Here is a 23,197-nt window from a genome sequence, read left to right on the forward strand (position 1 = left end):
ACAATAAAATAAGTTTTATACAATATCCAAACAATAACAACAAAATAGTAGCAACATAATAGTAAAATGATAGCAAAATAGGAAGAAAACAATAAGAAAATAATATTTAAAAAAATAGTTTTTTTTGTCCTTTAATAAATTCGGGCCGGGTAGGCTCAAGCCAAAAATGCCTTACCCGAAACCCAGCCCATTTTTTAAATGGGCCTTATTTTTTTGTCCAAGCCTATTTTTCGAGCCTATATTTTTAACCAAACCCTCTCACATTTCGGGCCGGGCCAGGTGGCCAGACCCATGAGCAGGTCTGGTGAACATGTTGAGTTGTGACATATTGAACAAATTTTCTCAAAATTTTACCGCGGTAAAATTGTCAAAATTTTATCGGGAGTAAAATTGTCAAAACTTTATTGAGATAAAACTAGGGTGAAAAAATTATTTAACATGTGGATATTAAAGTTTATTTTGGAAAAATAGAAAAAACTGAATCGAGTTGGATCATATTACAAAGTATTGGGTCCAAAAGGTTTAGGAAGTACTCATAATTGGACTCGATGTGAGAGAGGCCTAAAACCCTTCATGTAAGGAGGTGAGATAGCAAAACCCTAGTATCATTAACTAGGATTGTTGCCCCCTATACCCTAAATAAACTAGGATTTTCTAGTGGAAAGAAACTTTTACAATTCTACAAGGGTTCTGCCTTCTCTTCCTATATATAGATGACACCAATAGGACTATTAAACTGTTATTTTGCCAAAAAATAGAGAGAATTTATTCTCAACTTATAAACATATTTTTTCAGAATAACAATTTTACCGGTTTCTATTAAAAAAGAAAGAATTTTCGTTCTCACCCTAAAAGGATAGAACTTTTTCTAGTTCTATGTTTCGATTCAATTTGTTCGAGCCCACACTTAAAGCAGTTCATGGTACGAGAATAGCGAAGAAAGTCATTTGGTTGAAAGCCGGAAAACATCAAGGACCCACTTTTCCAAAAACACATGTACAAATTCAGTTAAGGTTTATTGATATAAATATCAAATCGGGTCGATTTTCAAAATTTTAATTTTCTGCTATGTAAGAAAACTGTTTTCAAACTAGTTATTTTTTTAACAATTGGTATCAGATCGCCAAGTTGTGTTTTGTTTATGGTGTAAACTGATACCAAATCTCTCTCTTCATCTTGTTTAATTAATATTGGATAAGATGTGACGTTTTGTAATTATTCGCATATTTAGGGGAATCCATGTGAATGAATGTAATATTATATATATTTATTATATTATTATTATTTTTTGCCAAGATGGAGAGATGGCAGTCGAAGACACAAGGAATGCCTTGTGATGAATATGTATTCTTTTTTCATTTATTTTCTAGAGATAGAACTATAGAAACCTTGGCTGACAATTTTATTTTATTACTCATCTCTTTATATATCTGTTTAATAATTATTTATGATATAATTGTAGCATATATGTTTGGATGTTAAAGAAAGAGCAATAAGCATGCAGTGTAGTAAAAAGGAGCTATTGGCCTTTTTACCCAACTTAACCCTAAAAAATAAATATTTATAAGAATGACCCAACTTCAAAAATAATGATGAGAATAATCTAAAATGAACAGTGTCAGGCAGTGTCGACAACCCTCATAGTCGGCACCCAAGTTAAGCATCCCCTAATCATTAGCTGGTGATTGTATGGGGTTTAAAAAAATATTTTTTAGTGTCGACACTACAATGGTCAACACTCGTATGTATTTTTTATGTACTTTTTTAAAAAAAATATGGGTATTTTCCAATTAAAAAAGTATTTTTTATTAGGTGTTCATGTCTAAGTGGCCGGCATCAAGAAAAAATTAAAATTTTTTTTGGTATTTTTTTTTGCATTAATAAATTTAATAAATGGTTTTTTATGGTTTCAAAAGCAAGAAAAAATTCAATGCAATTTTATAATTTCAATAGAAAAAAAAGTTGTATATGAAAAAAAATTCCCCCTCTCTCCATTATCACCTTTCTTAAAATGCATTAATTAATTTTTAATCTACATATATAATTTTTTTCCTAAAAAAAGTTAATTAGTAGCTTTAAGAATATTGTTTAAGATTTTTAAATGCAATAAAAGAAATTGTAATATATTATTTAGAAATTTTCAAATCATACCATTTAAAAATAATAATGCATTTATATTAAATATGATTAAAATACATTTATCAAATTATTAACCATAATTCCTGTTTATGTTTGTAAAATAAAATATTAGAACCATTTTAAGTAATTTTCGTCATTATTTTTAAAGTTGGATATTTTTATAAATATTCATTTTTTTGAGTTAATTGGGTAAAAGGTTTGGAGCTATTAATCCTGCCTGCCAAGCTGGTTGTGGTCCAATGGAGATCCCAACTTTCCTTACTGCAGGTGCAAATGCAAATGTTTGGTGGTCGAAAAAGAGATATTTTATTTTTTGAAATAAAATATGTTGTTTGTATTATAATTAAAGAGAGTGGTTTTGATATTCAACTATGTATGAGATTAGATTAGGTGGTAGTATAATTTGTGTAGTATTTTTATATAGTAGTTGGTAGGAGATAGCAAAAGCTGAAAAGGTAAAGTTAAGGGGAGATGAAAAAGTAGCTTCTTTCCCTTCTTTTTCTTTTAAGCCATAGTCATGGATGGGGTAAATATATAATCATCCAACAAAATATACTCCGCTCAGTGCAATGATTTGGCATAAATGATTGTTAATCCTATGTAAATTGTATATTTTGATATAAATAAAATATTAAATTTAATTGAATAAAAAAATAAAAATGAGTATATTAAGTATACAATTTCTACAATATTTATATTAATATAAATAATTTAATTACAATTCAATAATAATTAATTTTTAATAAAAAAATATAATAATTATCATAAGATAAAATAAATTTATATCGAATTCAAATCTAATTGAATTTTTACTATTCGAAAACATTTCCAAAATAGAACCCAATTTTTTAAAAGCTTAGAATTTTTTTTCACATTTCTCGACACTCTTAAAAAATGTTTCATTTATCTTGGATAAAGTCATTGATTTTGCTTATTTTTGTTCGGATCTCTTCTTTTTATCCTCTTTTTTTTATAAATTAAATAAATAATTTATTTATAAGTCTAATTCACCTTATTTACATGTTTTATTCTTTGTTTTTGCTTCAATAAGTGTGGAGTTTGCTTGGAAATGTTTTTGGTTGAAAAAGAAAACTCTCTATTTTAATCAATTATGATGAGTTTGGTGAAAAATATTTAAGAAATTTTTTTCTTCTTACTATTTATTATATTATTATGTCATTTATTTTTAAATTTCTTGAGGTTTTGTGAAGTACTAATTTGTTAATATCGGATTTTAAATACCACAATATTCATATAATCATTTTTTTATAAAATTTAAATATTAAAATTACTAAAAATATATATCCAAAAATAAATTAGAAGAAAATGACATTTGAATTTATTCAACGCTTATGTGATTAAATTTTACCACTAAATTTTGAATTTTACTAAATTTTGCCCTCAAATTTGATTTTTTAAAAATTAAATTTTACCACTCAATATTAATTTTGATGATTTGAAAACATAATTTGATAAGAAAAATTCTTTCAAATATTTTATTTTAATAGTTGAAAATAATTTAACTTATAAATATTAAAAATTAGTATTAGATTTTTTATTTAATGAAATTAAAATACATATATTGTAAAATAAAAAATCATTTTTATAAAATAATATTTTATTTTCCCTAAAAAATAATATTTTTTTAATTTTAATATTATATTAATTAACTTATAATTTTTAAATATTAAAATAAAATGAAAAAAAATAATTTTATTAAATTTTGTATTCAAATTGTTTTAAATTAAAATTGAAAAGCAAAATTTAATAAAAAAAATTAAATTTAGTGGCAAAATTTAACCAAATAAAAGTAAAGCCATAAAATTCAATACAAGGTTAAAGTATAATGATAAATTTATCTCATGGCAAATCTCAATCAAAGTGAAGTGTAATGATCATTTTCAATTTCCATTTAAAGCATAGTGGTAAATATGCATTGTAACGGCCTAATTTTCAGTGGTGTCGGAAATGGTGATTTGAGATCACTAAATTCAACAAATAAGATTGAACAAGATAGTAATTTAATCTTTATGAGTCAAGTAAGAATTTAGAAGAATTTGTGAAATGGTGAAATTAGTGAATTAAAAGAATTTATTAGGTCAAACGGGTCAAAAATGAGGTATCGAGACCTCAAAGTTGAAAATTGAGCTATAAATATTTTTATAAATATTTATGGAGTGTCATTGAGTTAGTATTAAAGTTTCGTTAGAAAATTTTAACGTTTGGATGGCTAATTAATTAAAAAGACTAAATTGAAAATAGCGCAAAATTTGTTAAATTGTGAGTAAATAGCTTAAGTATTTAAAAAGATGGATTTAAAGAGCAATTAGACTCAAAGGTTAATGGCTGGACGGTTTGGGTATGAAATAAGCAAGAAAACAATGTGAACAAGGGGCAAAATTGGAAATAGCATAAAAGTTAATAGTTAAATAATGATGTAATTGAAAAATCTAGACATTTCTTCATATTTTCTCAGCCAAAACGCCATAGAAGGTCTGGAGAAAGCTGGTTTTTCATATTTTTACATCATGTGAGTTTAATTCTTACTTTTCTTGATAATTTTTATGTTTTTATGACTTTTACAATTAGGTCCACTTGTAGAATTCATTAGTTTTTGATTTTATGGGTGAAATTGGAAGTTAACCTGGATGGATAAGGGAATTTTATGATGAATTATTATGAAATTTAAGTTCTAATTTCATATTAAGGTGGTTTTATTAAGTGATTTTGATAGGAAATGATATTTAGGACCTAATTGTGAAAAAATTGTGAATTGAAGGTTTCTGTTGAAATTAAGAATATAAAAGGTTTTGAAATAGTTTATAATGATAAAATTAAGTGTTAATTGAGAAAAATTAGTTCAATTGATGGGTGAATTGAGCAGGGACTAAATTGTGAAAACTGTAAATTTTGGGGTAAAAGTGCAATTTCAAAATTTGAACAGCATAAATTGTGAAGTGAAATAGAATTGAAATGGATGCTAATGAAGGAATGATTTTATAATTATAGATCAAGAAAACGAACTGAATCGTGGAAAGGAGAAAGTTCAAAATAGTCCCTGAATTTCTACGACTTTTGCAAATTAGTCCAGGTAAGTTCATATGGCAAAGTTCAATGTTTTGATATGAAAATCTTATGATTGTTAAAGTATTTTATTGTTGATGAATACTATCAATTTGCATTAACTAATGAATAATGTGTAACTAAAAGTACAAATTAGTAGGAACAATGGATTTGAGTTCTTCTATTCTATGACCCTGATGAATTGACGAAAAATATGTGATAAGTGTGCCCGTTTAAGACCATAGCTAGGCTATGGCATCGGTGCAATGTGATAATGTGACTCCGTATAAGACCATAGCTGGGCTATGGCATCGGTATAATGTGATAATGTGATTCCGTATAAGACCATGTCTGGGATATGGCTTCGGTATGATATGTGAACCGTGTAAGACCATGGCAAGGCTATGGCTTCGGTGTGTGATGCGTAACAATGTGAAAGTCCATAGTTTACTATGGCAATGTGATAATGAAGCACTCAATTCCCTTATTGTTCCTTAAATTGACAATGAAGTAAATGAGAAATGGGCCTAAGGGAGTTAAATTGTGAGTAGCCATATGGAAATTATTCCAATGAGTTATTAATGAAATTGTGATTTGGAGGATGAAATAGTTAAACTAATAGATATAAGATTGTGTACGATATTTGATATGATTTGTGTTTTTATGCCTATGAGCTTACTAAGCTTCAATAAGCTTACTTGTGTGTGTTTAATATTTTTATGTAGATTGACTTGAAGTGAAGTGGGTAGATCGGATCAACACAACAGGGCACACTATTCAGATCAATTCTGGTAGTTTTGGTTTTATGTTTAAAGATTTATATGGCATGTATAGAGTTTGAATGAATTGAAGTAAAGATGTTATAAACTAGTTAACAATATTTGTACTAAAACAGTTTTTGGTAAGTAGCAGTAGTTTGACTTTGAAAAATCACTAAAAATAGTAGAAATGAAATTAAATAATGAATAAGTTATGGAATCGAATCTTTATGAGTCTATTTTCATATGGAAGAAGCAAAACAGGTATATGAGCTATATTTTATGAGATGTTTAAATTTTTGTGAAACAGGGCTAGAGCGATTTCTGGATCCCCTGTTCTGACTTTGGAAATTCACCATAAATTTTACAAAGATAATTAGAAGTCATACTTTATATGTACAGATTCCTTATTGAGTCTAGTTTTATTAGAGACAAACGTCATAGTCATTGAAGCTCTGTACAGAGAGATATCTGATTCGTAATACACAAAGGTCAGAGTAGTCAAACCCTGAAACAGGGGAGATTTTAACTAATAAACTGTACTAATTGGCTTGACCAAAAATTCTAGAAAAAAATTGGTAAGTAGATATATGAGTATAAATTCGGGGAAAATTTACGGGTTTGGATTTCGAGTTTTATAACTCGAGATATGAATTATTTAGCAACTATGACGCAGTTGGACAGTTTGTCTGAAAAGTATGATATAAATTATCTAAATTTGGTTAAGTGCTCAAATAAGTTTAGTAGTGCCTTGTGCTCGACTCCGGCAACGGTCTCGGGTAAGGGGCGTTACATGCATATTAACCCTAAAAATTTTAATAAATTTATATATTTTATATATTTTTATTTTTATTAGTACTTGCTACGTGTCATAATATTAGGCTAACATGTGTCGATATATTATTGCATGGCTATACCACATCATCACATTCTAATAAAGTTACAAGATAATTATCAAAATATGTGAGACTCTAAGTTCATATACCGGTTAAGCCTAAAAAAAATTAGGTACAAGTTAAATACATAACTGATGAAATTTAGAGGCAACGTATATATTATCTCTGGAAAAATATATATTCATAAAATTACTAAATATTAAATAAAAATCATTATGTACAAATATAAACTAACTCAAGTTAATTATTTATAAATATGTATAAATTTGAACAAAGTTTAAAATCAATGTTTTAAACCATATTAAACCTTAAGGATTATATATATAATATTGTAACTACATATGAACTTGTTGCAACTCAACCCTCACTCATAAAAACAATATTCATTCTATTCATAAATTAGAGGTATTCATGAGTTAAGTTTAAATATGATATTAATATATTTTATGTTGTTCGAGTCCACCTGACTTAAAATATGGGTCTATAATTTTGTCAAAACTTGTTATATTTATAGATGACTAACATAAACCCATTTTAAGAATATTCATATTAATTTTTTATTTTTTAAAAATATATATTATTTTTAATTTAATATTTAATAATTTTATTTTTTTCATATATTAAAACTTTCTATAGGTTAAATTATGTTACTAGTCCTTATACTATGCATAAATTATGGATTTAGTTCCTATATATTAATTTAATCAAAATTAGTCCTTGTACTTTTTAAATTGGTTAGTTTTAGTCCATATGCTATTCAAAATTTGAAATTTTAGTCCCGATCCAAATGGTAGCAGTTAAGATCGGTTGGTTAAATTACACTATTAATCTTCTACTATGTATGAAATTGTAAATTTAATTCATATTATTCAATTGGATCATTCTTAATCCCTTTTCGAATTTGGAAATTTTAATATTGATGCAAACGATAGTAGTTAAAGCCATTAACTGACTTTTTTGTGAGTAAAATGTGAAAATAACAAGTTGACATAACATCATACATATGGTAATATATTTACCATGTCAAAATTTGAAAATAATAAAACTTAATAAATTTAACAACTATAATCTGATAAGGATTACAATTTTAAAATTAAAAAAAATAAAAGGATTAAAAATAACAAAAAATTAAAGTATAAGGATTGAATTCACAAATTACACATAAGAGAGGAGGACTAATAATAGAATTTAACCTTTTATATATAGACAATTTAATAATTTTTAATGTCTATATTAAAATATTATATATTATAATACTAAATTAAAAAACGAGGCGGATTGAATTAATAGACCAGCAGCGCACTGCAACAAAAGTCTTTACAAATTTAAAATACTTATTTTTAATATTTTAATTTAACAATTACCTTTTTTTAAATAATATTTTTCTCGAACTCAGGTTGAATAGAATTAAAATTCAATTGATAAAATTTAAATATTAAATAACATAAATTACCTTATTTTAAAAATAGTTTTGGATAAGGAAGAAGTTGAAAGAAGCAGGATGGTAGTATTATCATAATAATACTAAATACCTACACTACAACTGGTATTGGTATTCATCAAGAGAAGTCAATACCAAAAAAGAAAGTGAAGAATGGCAGTTGTCGCTGTTCCATCTACTGCAGAAATGTTTGGATGAGTGTTTCCTTGCTTGACTTGCTCCTCCCTTATCAGTTAAGCAGAGTCTCGTAAACGTTTTTTTACTGAAAACCTTTGCTGTCCTTTTCGTTTATGACGTCTAAAGCTACAGTAATCTGTTGCTTGAAGCCAAAAACTTGTTTCCATTTTCCCTTTCCAACTCAAACCAACACCTTAAAACTGCTTAAATCTCCAACACCCACACCCACACTCTAAACTAAACTGCCAAGTATGCGTACCGTTGAGTTGATCGGCGTGGTGCTATTTTTGGGGGTTTTATGTTCTGAATCGAAATACATGGTTTATAACACTTCAGCTGGAATAGATGCTGGGAAAATCAATGTTCATTTGGTTCCTCACACCCATGATGATGTTGGTTGGTTAAAAACCGTTGATCAGTATTATGTTGGCTCTAACAATTCCATCCAGGTGCCCCCTTTCTCCTTCCACTCTCTATTTCTACGATTCTATCTTAAATTTTCTTTTTATTTTTTTCTCTTTCTGTTTCTGTGGGGTTTCCGCCACTAGGGAGCTTGTGTGCAGAATGTGTTGGATTCTTTAGTGCCGGCACTGTTAGCTGACAAAAATCGCAAGTTCATTTATGTTGAGCAGGCAAGAAATCTCGAATTTTGACTGTCTTTAGTATAAATTTTTCCTTCAAGCTTAACCTCCATTTTTCGTATTCCTTGTCTAAAACGCTGCATTAAACGTATTTTAAGGTTATGCTGCTCGACTGTACTGGCAAGAGATATGTGGTTGTCATGTGTCATATGTCGTGTTTGCGTTGTAATTGTCTTAATTGATTCATGCAGGCATTTTTTCAGCGATGGTGGAATGATCAGAGTGAGCTAACTCAGAGTATAGTCAAGAAACTTGTCAACTCGGGTCAACTGGAGTTCATGTAATTCGTGACATAAATAAACCCTTTTCCAAACATCCATGGTTGCAACTATGTTGCATGTTTAAAAACTATTCTTTTCTGTCATATCCCGACGAGTTTGTACTTCCACTCATTCTCTTCCTCTGCTTCTGCCAGAAACGGAGGCATGTGCATGCATGATGAGGCAGTACCACATTACATAGACATGATTGATCAAACAACTCTTGGACATCGATTCCTAAAAGAGGAGTTTGGCGTCACTCCAAGAATTGGGTGGCAAATTGATCCTTTTGGACATTCTGCAGTACAGGCTTACTTATTGGGTGCGGAGGTAAGTCTATCTGTAACTACTGCTGCTAGCTTTCTTCTTCAGTTATTGTTACTCACTTTTCAAGCAGCATTGTTTAGATAGAATTATGTTTCTATGTTTGAAGGTGGGATTCGACTCATTTTTCTTTGGCCGCATAGACTACCAAGACAGGATTAAGCGAAAAAAAGAGAAGAGTCTCGAAGTAATTTGGCGGGGTTCTAAGAGCCTGGGCTCATCTGCTCAGGTGAACAGCTTGTTTGTTTTGCTTGTATTTGGTGTATGCATGATTAGCTTTTGATATGACATTTTGTACTTCAACTTCATGATTATAGTGTTGCATTTACTGATTTATTGACCTTTCAAATTGTGGCTGCGGATGTATATCAACATTCCATTATTCTTCAGTTATTATTTACTTGAACTTATTTGCGTTGCAGATTTTTGCAGGAGCATTCCCAGAAAATTATGAACCTCCACCAGGTTTCTACTTTGAAGTTAATGCTGATTCCCCTGTTGTTCAAGTAAGCTCAATCTTATTTGTTTAGTCAGTCTGTTGACTCGAGTATGTAATTGGTTTTAGTTAAATATGGTTGCCTCTGTTGCAGGATAATGTCAATTTGTTTGATTACAATGTCCAAGACAGAGTGAATGACTTTGTTGCCGCGGCAATAGCACAGGTAAATGAAGTTAAATTGCAATGTTAGGAATTTTCTATCTTGGTTTCCTTCCCATCTCTTTGTGGAATTTTGGTACTTTATGGAACTCTCTTAAGGTTTTTGCTTTTGCTTCTTGTGTTATTTGGTCTTAATATTTATGGATATCTTTTTCCTTACTAAAATTTTTCCTTTTTCTTTATTCCTCTTTATTAAATATTTTAATGTTGAAATAATAGGTCTAGATTATGAGGTGGCAAGTACCTGTTTTAGCAAAGTTCCCGCATTATGTATAATCTTCAATATTATCATTATGAGTAATAAGTTCAACCTTACTTAGAAGAAGTACCTACCCAAGTATTTGGCTGGACCATTTGTTTTTTTCAATGGAAAGGCTTGTTTCCGCTATAAGAAAGAAGTATCCTGATACTTATCCATTTAAAACAAAACAGTATTTAATAAAACCTTCCCGATTTACTAGTCTGCCACAGAAAGATTGGTGTGTTCTGAATATATTTGGAAACTATGTTGTCTTTTTACTTCAAGAATTCTATCTTCGATTTTTTTGTCCATATCGGTCCTGAAAACGTTTTATTGGCAGGCAAACATAACTAGAACAAATCACATAATGTGGACCATGGGAACAGATTTTAGGTATCAGTATGCATACACTTGGTACCGGAACATGGACAAGCTTATTCATTATGTGAATAAGGTGAGCATCTCTAGTTTCTTTTATTTCTCTGGTGACATTTTTAGCATACTTTACCTGGTTTGTTTTTATCCTCTCTGGGTGTCATATTATTAATCCAAACATTGGTTTTAACTGGTTTTGAATGACAACTTGCAGGATGGACGCGTCAATGCTCTCTATTCTACTCCATCCATATATACTGATGCCAAATATGCTACAAGTAAATCTTGGCCTCTCAAAATTGAGGACTACTTTCCGTGAGTTCATTTCTTGAGAATCTCTAAATCTTGGTTCTCACACTTTGTATTTTCTAAGAAGTTAGTGTACTTCTTACCAGTTACGCAGATCGTGCAAATGCTTACTGGACAGGATACTTTACAAGTAGACCAGCTTTAAAATTCTATGTTAGAAAAATGAGTGGCTACTATCTGGTACTGTTCTTTGTCCATTTTAATGTGGTATAGTTGGTTCAATAATCTTTTTCGTTAACGCATATAGTTCATATTTGTGAATATTTAATCAGGCAGCAAGGCAACTTGAATTTTTCAAAGGGAGGAATGATTCAGGGCCAAATACGGACTCACTGGCAGATGCTATGGCTATTGCTCAACATCATGATGCTGTTACAGGTACCGAGAAGCAGCATGTGGCCAATGATTATGCAAAAAGGCTATCAATAGGCTACACAGAGGTGCGGATTTGATTCTTATAATTTTCTTGGATACTCATTTCTTTTCACTTTGGTCTAAAGTTGTATACTTGTTTGTTATCTTTGTAAAGGCTGAGAAGGTTGTTGCATCTTCACTTGCTTGCTTAACTGATTCGAAGTCATCCTTTGGATGTGGTGACCCAACCACCAATTTCCAGCAGGTAATAAGTCATGACTGATGAATTTTAGTTTCACGTGTAATACAGTTGATTTTCAAACTAATCATGATTGAAATTTAGCTAAGTGGCTTACATGTGAGATGTGTCTTCTTAGATGTGTCTTCTTATCCACCTCTTTGATCTTTTCCCAGTGTCCACTTCTGAATATCACTTACTGTCCTGCATCAGAAACTGACCTGTCTCATGGGAAGAACTTGGTAAGAAGGAATTTTTCATGTTGTCTGTTGTTTGACCTCATAAATAATTCTTAGATAAATGAATTTTTAGTTCTTTTCATTGACAGATTGTTTTGGTCTACAATTCTTTGGGATGGAAAAGAGAGGATGTAATACGTTTTCCTGTGAGTACATCCATTTCTCTTTTCCTTGAACTCCATTTTCTTCTCCTCAAATTAAGGAGCTCGTAGCGTAATATTATTGGCTATTTGTGAAACTTTGTTTTCAGAGATTACTTAAATGATATTGCTTCAATCCTTTATTTTTCCTGGAGTACCTTTGTTGGACATATTGAAGTGGACATGGTTGTGATTGTAAGGAAAAACCTTATAACAATTAGATATATCTATGATGGACATGGTCATGAGGATAAGGAAAAAACTCACAAAAATTGAGCATCTCCATGATGGACATTTATGCATATCCAACATTCATCTTTGAACAGCATTGCTTCAAATGTAGGTAATTATATGTCTAAAATCATTCTCTAATATTGCAGCCTGAGTTGTTCTTTGGTGTGCATCTTATTTACTTAGGTAATCAAAGTTGGCCACGGAAAATGTTAGTGAGATCTACATTCGTCTATCAGGCTGTGTTGATGCTAGGAATCACATATGTTTATCTGGTTTGTTGTAGGTTGTTAATGAAGATATTACTGTTCATGATTCTGAGGGGAGAAAAATTGAATCACAGCTTGTTCCAATAGTTGATGCCTATGTGGACCTAAGGAAGTATTATGCTAGGGCATATTTAGGTAGCAGCCCAGATGATGTACCTAAGTATTGGATTGCATTTACGGTATCTGTACCACCTCTTGGCTTCAGCACTTACACCATCTCTGCCTCTAAAAAGCCAGGTTTACTCATGTAGCTGCTCTACTTATTAAAAATTCTGTTATATAGTTTGACAAGTATGGATTCTATTTCTTTGATTATCAAATGCAAATAAATTGTTGCAGTCTGTTGCTGTGTCTGATTTCAGGAGCTGGATCAACCAAATCATCTATATACAAATTTCAGAAGGGTGAGAAGCCAGCTATTGAAGTTGGTGAAGGAAATTTAACGCTTACTATTTCAGCTCCTTCAGGGAAGATCATAAATTATGTCAACAACAGAAACTTGGTGGGTAATACATAATTAATGTTGCTTATTTGATGCTTTATCTTCCTTGAAGCATATCTTTATGTTGGTGTCGTTTCAACTGTGATTACAAATGAATATAAAAGGTTGTTTCAATTGTCACATCAGTATTGCTGTTTTTGTATGGTGCTTCCTTGCTTTTCTGCAATGGCAGGAGGTGAGAGATATGAGGCTAAAAATCCGTGTGGCTAATGCTTGATTGAAACTTTTGAAGGTTGAGGAATCAGTGGAACAATCATTTAGCTATTACACTGGATATAATGGAGTTAACGACAAAGCACCCCAGGTATCGATATGTAACATTGAAGTTCCTCATGCATTACAAACTAGCATTCTATGTTCTCTTATTGCACTGTTGCCTGCTTGGCAATTAAGTAAAACACTAGGTATCTCTTTGTTGGTTGTTCTCATATAAAAATTTTGGTATTTTTACAAGAACTCTGGGGCATATATCTTCCGTCCAAATGGCACATACCACATAAAAGCTGAACAGGTCTGTGGTTTTATTCAAAGAAGTTTTTGTTCAAACACATAATTACCTTATCTATAAACTAATACTTCTTGTTAAGTCTCAGGCCTCATTGACTGTTATTCAAGGACCATTGGTAAATGAGGTGCATCAGCAGATCAATCCGTGGATATTTCAGGTGTCTTGCCTTGTCTGATGCTTATTTTTTGTTGGTGTAATTTCTTTCCCCTTTAGAATTCTGTTTTCTCCTGAACTAATATTAGATAAAATGTGGCTAAGTAATGCTTTATGCTGGTGGATGAAACTAACTGAATCATGAAGAGTTAGAAGTAGAGCTCTTTCACAATTTTATGATGCTTTCTTCCAATCTAAACAGATATCCTATTCTCGCAGTTTCAGATCTCTTATCTATCTTAGAGAATGTAGCTTTCTTACTGGCATATGTTTTGCAGACTACTAGACTTTACAAGGAGAAGGAGCATGTTGAAGTTGAGTTCATTGTAAGTTTACCAAATGGCCTGCTCAGCTTTGTGGCTTTATAAAAGTCTTGAGTATTTGACGCTTAGTGATCATTTTTCTTTTTTACTGTCATTTATTTGTTTCTGTATGCATTTTACTTTTATTGTCACCATCTTATAACAAAAAAAACATGCATGTTGGATTGTATGCATTAATCGTGTCTGAATCTCAGGTTGGGCCTGTGCCAATTCATGATGGATTTGGAAAAGAAGTAGCAACTCAGATAACAACTTCTCTGGAAAACAGCAAAACATTCTACACTGATTCTAATGGACGTGATTTTATTAAACGGGTATGTTGATTGCATGCTGCAGTGTTAAGCCTTAAATGTTATTGTTTGAAAACCATCTTGAGACACAGAATGGTTGTTAGCCTCAAACTTTATTCCAGATTTGGGCAATGCCTTCATGTTCCAAGATAGATTATGAAAGAATTATCTTATAGTAAGTTATTTGTGTTAATCTAGAATGCAAAGAAACACTTCTTTAAGTTTGCGCTTGTTAACTACTTATTTTTAGCAGTAACAAACTATGGAATTTTAATTCCCCTTCACTCCACCCCATCTTTATTTTTCTTTTGCAGATTCGTGATTTTAGGACAGACTGGGACCTGGAAGTAAACCAACCAGTTGCTGGAAATTATTACCCAGTATGTTCTTTCCATCAGTAACTTTGTTCCAAAAGATAAGTTTATACTTTTAGAGAATTTCTGTTAATGAGAGACTCTATTTTGACATATAGCATTCTTACCCATGCAGATTAATTTAGGAATTTACATTCGTGATAGTAAGAAAGAATTTTCAGTCCTGGTAGATCGATCTCTAGGAGGATCTAGCATAGTGGATGGTCAAATAGAGTTGATGCTCCACAGGTTTGCTTTCATCTGTCCTTTACTTGGTTTTCAGTTACTCTTATATTACCTTGACCATAGCACTTGGTGGATATTGAAAATTCCCAAAGGCAATACGTAAAAGGTGTGGGTTTCTATGGCATGGCCAAGTGTATAATACTTGCATACCTGATAGTTGGTGAGAATTATGATTTTGGATTTCTATTGCCACGTAGGAGGCTGCTCCTTGATGACTCTAGAGGTGTTGATGAGGCTCTAAATGAAACAGTCTGCGTTCTTGATGATTGCAGAGGACTAGCTGTAAGTAAAAATTATCCAGATCCTGTTTGTGGTAATTGACATTTTCCTTTATCAGTTTGGCTCTAACTTGTCTCTTAAGACTCCTGGTTGATGATGGTTTGCATGATTCTCAAGAGGTTGTTGACAAATAGTTGAAATGAAGTTAGTTTCACTTATTGCCGATAACCATGGTTTTTAATCTAGGGGTTAATAACTTGTTCATATGTATAAAATGACTTCAACTTTTGCTTTAACATCTTCAAGTGTAGTTTTGTCTACAAATTGTGCTTTTATTCTCCTAATAATCAGAGCCTGCTTTTTGTTTCACCAAAACACATCCAGGTCCAAGGAAAATATTATTACAGAATTGACCCACTTGGAGAGGGTGCTAAGTGGCGTCGTTCTTTTGGCCAAGAGATATACTCACCCCTCCTCTTAGCATTTGCAGAAGAGGTTGCTTTCTTTTTCCTTTATTTCTGTTTTTCCACATTTATTCTAGTCATGGAGATTTGTTTCTAACTAGCCAATTTGTCTTGGCAGGATGGAGAGAACTGGATGAGTTCTCACACACCCACATTTTCTGCAATTGATGCCTCCTATAGTTTACCTGATAATGTTGCACTTATAACTCTTCAGGTAGATGGTATTTTTATGGACGGGAAAAGCGAAATGCACAATTATCGATTATTTTGTTTTACTTGCATTATATTGAGTTTAAGGCAAAGGAGCATTCTGCAAAAGTCTATAGTAGTGTGGTAAATTATGACATGCAAGTTTCTTTCATTCCCCTTTCCTTTCTAACTTATATTCCTGTTCTATACAGGAGCTTGATGATGGAAAAGTCCTCCTTAGGTTGGCACATTTATACGAGGTTAGCCTTTTACTCTTCACTTAATTCCATCTTGTACATGCTTTGAGAAAACTTTTACCCTTAAATCTCAAAGGAAATAGGAATGTGTTATGCGCCTTGGCGTAGGATCTAGTCACAGGTCTAGACGAGAAAAAATTCTTGCTTCGACCTATAGTTACTTAAAAGGCAGATTCATCCTTGACTGAACCCCCTTCCCAAACTAATGTTTGTGATAAAAATAAACTGCTTACTTTATTTCATATTGGCAGCCTTTTTATAGGCTGTTAATTACAAAGGGAAAGTCCTAATCTAATTCCTAATTTAAAGTCCTAGTAGAATTCCTAATTTAAAGTTCTAATAGAATTCCTAATTTAAAGTTTATAAAAAACCTAGTAAAACTAAGACTCCTAAAGAAATTAAATAAATGTAAAACTCTAATTCCTATTCCTTCTTTGATATTGTTTTCCAATGAAAACATCTATATCATTACTCCCCCTCTCGGAGTTGAGCTTGTCCTCAAGCTCAAATTCAGGATAAGCTGCTCGAAAACTATCAATTGGTTCCCAAGTGGCATCTTCTTCATGACATATTGCCCATTGCACTAATAGTTCCCATCAACTTCAATTAAGCCTGGTATTAATAATAGCTTGTGGAGTAGGCAAGGCCTTGCCATCATATACTAAGGGCAAGTCTCCTACCGCATCTGGTTGAGGTCCATTGTATTCTTTGAGGAAAGAAACATGGAATACATCATGTATTCTGCTGCTTGTAGGTAATTCAAGCTGATAGGCCACTGTTCCTATTTTGTTTAAGACCTTAAAAGGACTAAAATATTTTGGCAACAACTTGTGATGCTTCAGTTTAGTTATCATCAATTGTCGATATTGTTGAAGCCGTAACCAAACCCAATCCTCGACTTTGAAGTTCAACTTTCTGTGCCCCAAATCATAAGTGTTCTTCATTCGTTGCTGAGCTTGCAAGAGTCTATCCCGAGCATTTTGTAAAAGTGCATCACTATCTTGTAGAGCCTTATCCACAGCTTCAATCCTTGTAGAACCAGCTGAATAGGAGAGAAGTCGAGGTGGATCCCTACCGTATACTAATTGGAAAGGGGTGGCCCTTAGGGCAGTGAGATATGAGGTGTTGTAGCAATACTCAACCCATGGAACCCAATCGACCCACTGTCGTGGACGATCACTAGAGAGGCATCGTAACATTTCTATTGTTCGGTTAACTACCTCTGTCTGACCATCAGATTGGGGAAGGTATGCTAAAGAAAAAGCGAGCTTAGAATCACTTTGACGAAATAATTCCTTCCAAAACAGGTTGAGGAAAATTTTATCACTGTCCGAAACTATGGATTCTGGCAAGCCATGAAGTCGGAATACCTCTGCAAAGAAGACAGTAGCAACAGATATAGTAGTAAACGGATGGGACAAGGGTAAAAAATGAGCGTACTTCGATAGTTTGTCCACAACCACAATAAGTACCAATTTCCCTTTTACTTTGGGTAGACCCTCCATGAAATCAATAGAGATATCAGCCCAAACGTGTTGTGGTATTGGAAGAGGTTGAAGTAAACCTGCGAGCTGTAGATTTTGCCATTTGTGTTGTTGGCATACTAAACAATGTTGCACAAATTCTAAGCTTTCAAGCTTCATTTCTTTCCAAAAAAAATCTTGACGAAGACTATGCAATGTTTTCAATCCCCCTTCATGTGCCATAGCATGTATAGAGGAAATAATAGTGGGAATAATTGGTGAGGTAGGTAAAAGGTACAACCTCCCTTTAAAGACAATCAACCCATCTTGTGCGACCCAATTGGACCCCAGTTTTCCTTGTAGAATGCTTTGCTACAGTTGTGATAATTCTGGGGAAGCTTTTATTTCTTGTTTGATGGCTTTAAGAATTTCAACTTGAGGGAATGAAATAGTCATGAGGTGTGGTAAGTCTTCGTCTTTTCTAGATAAAGCATTTGCAGCTCTATTCAACTTTCCTGCTTTATATTCTACTCGGAAATCAAACCCTATTAGCTTGCTGATCCAATGTTGTTGTGGGGATGTCGTAAGTCGTTGGTCTAACAAGTACTTAAGACTGAAGTGATCAGTACGGATGAGGAAGTTCCTTCCCCAAAGATATGGCTGCCAATGAGTCACTGCCTTTGCCAAACCAATTAATTCACGCTCGTAGGCAGCCAACTTAAGCTGTCGATCTGCAATCTTGCAACTGAAAAAGGCAATGGGGTGTCCCTTTTGTTGCAGTACGGATCCAAATCCACCGTCTGAAGCATCACATTCTACCACAAATTCCTCCTCAAAGTTGGGTAATTGAAAGACTGGGGCTACTAAAAGAGAAGTTTTTAATTGGGCGAAAGCAACATCAGCTTCCTTAGTCTAGTTGAAAGCATTTTTCTTTAGAAGAGATGTTAAGTTTCTTTAGAAGAGATGTTAAGGGTTCAGCCACTTGTCCATAATTCTTGATGAATTTTCTGTAATATCTTGCCAGCCCAAGAAAGCCTCGTAGAGCCTTGGTAGTTTTAGGAGTTGGCCAATTGGTGACATCTTTAATTTTAGTGTGATCAACCTCGACTCCTTCACCATAGATGACATGACTGAGGTAGGTTACCTGAGAGACTCCAAAGAAACACTTGGATTTCTTTAAGAACAACATGTCCCACAAGAGTTCAAAAACTAATCTTACATGATACATATGTTTAGTCCATGTTTTGCTATAAATTAATGTCATCAAAGAAGAATAAAACAAACTTACGCAAGTAAGGGCGAAAAATATCATTCATCAAACTCTGAAATGTGGAAGGGGCATTGGTAAGCCCGAATGGCATGACAAGAAATTCAAAGTGTCCATGGTGGGTTCTGAAGGCAGTCTTTTCCACATCTGTAGTTGCCATTCTAATTTGAAAATATCCTGACCGTAAATCCAATTTTATAAAATATTTTTCCCTATGAAGTTCATCCAACAATTCATCCACTACAGGAATCGGACATTTGTCTTTAATAGTGTAAGTATTAAGCTCTCGATAATCAATGCAAAAACGTCATGACCAGTCATGTTTCTTTACCAAGAATACTGGAGAAGAGAATGGTGATCTACTAGATCGAATGATTCCTTGTTGTAACATTTGATCACACTGCTTCTCAATCTCATCCTTTTGAAAATGTGGATATCGATAAGGCCTGACTACAATTGGTCTCGTTCCTAGTTTAAGAGTTATATGATGGTTACATTTGCGGTTAGGAGGTAACCCAGACGGTTCTTGGAATCAATGCGCAAATTTTACAAGTAGTTTATCCAATACTATATTAGTTAAATACTGTCCTTGTATCAAACTAAGTTGTGGAACTTCCTCTGGGTGCTGGCCTTGCCATAGTATCTTCTTTTTGTTTACTGTAAATTGCATAGTTAAGGAGCTGAAATCCCATAAAATTGGACCAAGGGTACACGACCATTTAACCCCCAAAATCATATCAAACCCTTCTAATGGTATTGTATAAAAATTATCTTGAAAGTTGTCATTGGCCACAATGAACTGTACTGATTTACAAATGCCTATGCTAGGAACCCGTTCTCCATTTGCCACACATACTTGCAGCCCAGATTTCTTTTGTATTTTCAGTCCTAATCTTGGCACTGGGCCTTCACGTAGAAAGTTATGTGTACTGCCTGAATCAAAGAGAATTAATATTGTTTTTCCTGACACATTTGCCGTTAGTTGCATAATAGATGAATTGCAAGTTCCTCTAATGGCATGTAAAGAAATTTCAAGATCATCTACCTCATCATCTTGCTCATCTTCAATATCTTGTAATTCTATCCAAAATAGCCTTTTACATTTGTGTCCCATGGAGTAAGACTTGTCGCAATTATAACACAATCACTTAGCCCTTCTTTTTGCCATTTCTACTCGTGTCAATCTCTTGATAAATGGTGTAGAAGAACCTATTTTGTTGTTATTCCCTATTGTTCTCGTTGGTTTCCCTCCTTCCTTTGCAAAGCTCTTAGTTGTTGGAATAATTGAAGTGCTACTAGCGTTTTGGGAAGCTGACCAGTTTAGATTGGTTTGAGGTAACATCTTGGAAGAGACTTTTTGTTTATGTTCCAAAGCTCGAGCGATATACATTGCAACTCCAAGGTTTCCTGGTGGTTGCATCTCAATATCAATTCTAGGTTCCTCTGCCAATCTGGCAGTAAAAAGGTTTACTTGTTGTCGAGGTTTAAGATCAGTAGTCCTAGCAAGTAGTGATTGAAATTGGCGTTGATATTCTTCTACCGTCCCAGTTTGTCTCAGGTTTGCAAGTTCCCCCAAGTGGTTATTACTCATAGGTGGCCCAAACCTGACATGACAACACTCTCTAAAGTGCTCCCAATCCAGATTTGTTTCCTCTTCTTCGATTTGATCAAACCACAATTGTGCCTCTTCTAAGAGATGGAATGAAGCTAAGCTGACTTTGTCTTCTTCGTTGTCCGTTGATTGCCAAAAATTTTCGCATATTTTTAACCATCCTAAAGGATCTCCAACACCATCATAAGTGGGAAATTCCATCTTAAGAGTATCGTGGCACCATGCCCCCACCGTCTTGCAAATCTGAATTTCTTTTCTTGACTCAACTGCTGCCATGTTCTTCATTTTTTTTTCTGAATCCCCTTTCGTTGTCTTTTGGACCGAAAGAGAAAACATCGCCATCTGCTCCTCTAATGCTTGTTGCCTTGTAGCCTTTTGTTCCATGAATGCCTCCAGCTTGGCTGTCAAAGTTTTTTGTCACCCATGACAGCTGACTCCGATACCAAGTTGTTATGCGCCTTGGCATAGGATCTAGTCACAGGTCTAGACGAGAAATAATTCTCGTTTCGACCTATGGTTACTCAAAAGGCAGATTCGTCCTTGACTGAACCCCCTTCCCAAACTAATGTTTGTGATAAAAATAAACTGCTTACTTTATTTCATATTGGCAGCCTTTTTATAGGTTGTTAATTACAAAGGGAAAGTCCTAATCTAATTTCTAATTTAAAGTCTGAGTAGAATTCCTAATTTAAAGTCCGAATAGAATTCCTAATTTAAAGTTTATAAAAAACCTAGTAAAGCTAAGACTCCTAAAGAAATTAAATAAATGTAAAACTCTAATTCCTATTCCTTCTTTGATATTGTTTTCCAATGAAAACATCTATATCAGAATGGTTTTCACAATTCAGGAACAAGTGTTACCATGAATTCAGTCGACTTCATATATATTCTTTTAACTATAAATGGTGTTTAAGGACAGCCAGCCAACCCAGCGATGGTGCAGAAGAGCCCCTGGATTAATTTATAGTTGTTTGTTTTCCTTATTTCATTTCCATAACAAAGTAGTTTTAATTAAATAACCTTCTATACAAAATTTATTGGATTACACAGGTTGGAGAGGACAGTGATCTTTCTGTAATGAGTAAAGTGGAACTGAAGAAGCTGTTTCCAGGCAAGAAGGTACAGGCAATGAAGTTTCCAGGCTTAATTGTCTTTTTGTTTATTTATTTTAGAAACCATTTAAATTTGAAGTGGTGGTAATGTCTATAGTGTTGATGCATTTGTTTAGATAGTGAAGGTGAGAGAGTTGAGCTTATCTGCGAATCAAGAAAGAGAAGAAATGGAGAAGAGGAGGCTTGTTTGGAAAGTAGAAGGAGAAACTGAAAATCAAAATGAAAATCCCAAGGTGGTGAGAGGTGTACCAGTTGATCCAAAAAAATTGGAGGTGGATCTTGCTCCGATGGAAATTCGCACCTTTGTCATGGAATTTGAAGTTGATCTGATGTCTACTACTTTCAAGAGAATAGTTGATGCATAAGTGGCTGCCTGCAGTTTGTTTTTTACAATTGAGAGATGTAATTTTGTATAGTGTGGAATTTGCAAACTGTTGTGGGCACCGTTAGCTGGGCAGGTGTGTATGGACTAAGCATGTGAGTCTAATAAAGGGTATAAAGTTTGTCTGCAACTTTCATCAATTGCTGCTGCTTTAGAATTAGAATTAGAAGCTTAAGCCAATCTTGTTAGAACCTGAACCTGACAGAAATGGCATCGGAGGGGATGACAGTATTACGTTACTGTCATTTGCTGTTGCAGTACGTGAACCCAATCCCCAAGTCATCAAAACATGGAAAAGTGAACAGAGCTCCTCCTAAACAGCGGTATTTGAGTAATTTTATGACAACTAATCTAATCTTAACGCCTCCTTCCTAGCCTTTTTTTTAATACTCTCTTTCAGAACTGATCTACTGATTTTCAGGTTGATTAATTAAATAAATTATTAGAAAATTTTTAAAAAATAAGAGAACCAGTTTAACTATCTATTCAATCGGTTTTTAGTTCCAACCAATACTTCAATCTAACAACGTTGTGTACGGAAGTTGATTCAGCTTCTCTTACAAGTCACTCAATGTGCTTCTTCATATTCAAACTTACCAACTCCAACAAGAGCTGCTTCAGATTCGAACTTAGGAGGGCAACTCCGGCACCATTATGGATATGATTTGAAAGCTGTAGGTATCAACGGTTGTTTGCCTTTCAAAAATTGGCACCAGAAAGAATGTATAATCATGTACGGAAAATATGGGCCTCTGTTATAACAGTATATACCACTATAATAAATTATTGAAAAAGAAAAGAAATTCTAGTGGTGATTTCATAAATATGTTATGGGGCATTTTACTAAAAAAGCCCTTTTATATCATTATTTATCGAAATAGCCCGACTTTTTGGTTATTTATCGGAAAGGACCATTTTCTCCGAAAGTGCGTCACGTCAACGCGAAGTTAGGGGACGTGTAAGCAAAATGCTTCCCTGTGGGAGTATTTTGCCCTTTTTTTAGGGTTAAGATTTTTATTGGTTTAGGGTTAGGGTTTAGTGATTTAGGATTTTTAGGGTTTAAGGTTTTTTAGGGTTTAAGGTTTTAGATTTTTTAAGGTAAAA

General features: G+C 33.1%; 1 protein-coding gene across 2 annotated transcripts; it reads left to right on the forward strand.

Moving 5' to 3' along the window:
• Window positions 1-8,329: 8,329 nt before the first annotated feature.
• Window positions 8,330-22,223, forward strand: LOC107948508 (probable alpha-mannosidase At5g13980). 2 transcript variants are annotated; one of them, XM_016883081.2, is made up of 29 exons: window positions 8,330-8,923; window positions 9,023-9,106; window positions 9,307-9,395; window positions 9,531-9,705; window positions 9,809-9,928; window positions 10,122-10,205; window positions 10,290-10,361; window positions 10,939-11,052; window positions 11,188-11,288; window positions 11,369-11,462; window positions 11,555-11,722; window positions 11,812-11,901; window positions 12,051-12,116; window positions 12,203-12,259; window positions 12,771-12,990; window positions 13,116-13,255; window positions 13,488-13,559; window positions 13,710-13,766; window positions 13,849-13,920; window positions 14,195-14,242; window positions 14,434-14,553; window positions 14,844-14,909; window positions 15,019-15,131; window positions 15,326-15,410; window positions 15,732-15,842; window positions 15,930-16,025; window positions 16,213-16,260; window positions 21,650-21,718; window positions 21,828-22,223. In XM_016883081.2, exons 1-29 carry the CDS (start codon window positions 8,726-8,728, stop codon window positions 22,074-22,076), a joined length of 3,078 nt encoding a protein of 1,025 aa, XP_016738570.1. In that variant the 5' UTR covers window positions 8,330-8,725; the 3' UTR covers window positions 22,077-22,223. The 2 variants fall into 2 exon arrangements, with proteins under 2 accessions (XP_016738570.1, XP_040968464.1); XM_041112530.1 differs by having other exon boundaries at window positions 8,340-8,923; window positions 15,329-15,410.
• The last annotated feature ends 974 nt before the right edge of the window (window positions 22,224-23,197 follow it).

This window comes from Gossypium hirsutum, chromosome A05 (assembly GCF_007990345.1).
Source record: "Gossypium hirsutum isolate 1008001.06 chromosome A05, Gossypium_hirsutum_v2.1, whole genome shotgun sequence".
Lineage (NCBI taxonomy): Eukaryota > Viridiplantae > Streptophyta > Magnoliopsida > Malvales > Malvaceae > Gossypium > Gossypium hirsutum.

Bases quoted from the DNA above. Each gene is read 5' to 3' on its own strand.
- LOC107948508 (XM_016883081.2), top strand. From the start codon at position 8,726: ATGCGTACCGTTGAGTTGATCGGCGTGGTGCTATTTTTGGGGGTTTTA. The intron at 13,767-13,848 runs GTCTGTGGTTTT...GTTAAGTCTCAG, and splicing joins ACCACATAAAAGCTGAACAG to GCCTCATTGACTGTTATTCA. The intron at 15,132-15,325 runs GTTTGCTTTCAT...ATTGCCACGTAG, and splicing joins ATAGAGTTGATGCTCCACAG to GAGGCTGCTCCTTGATGACT.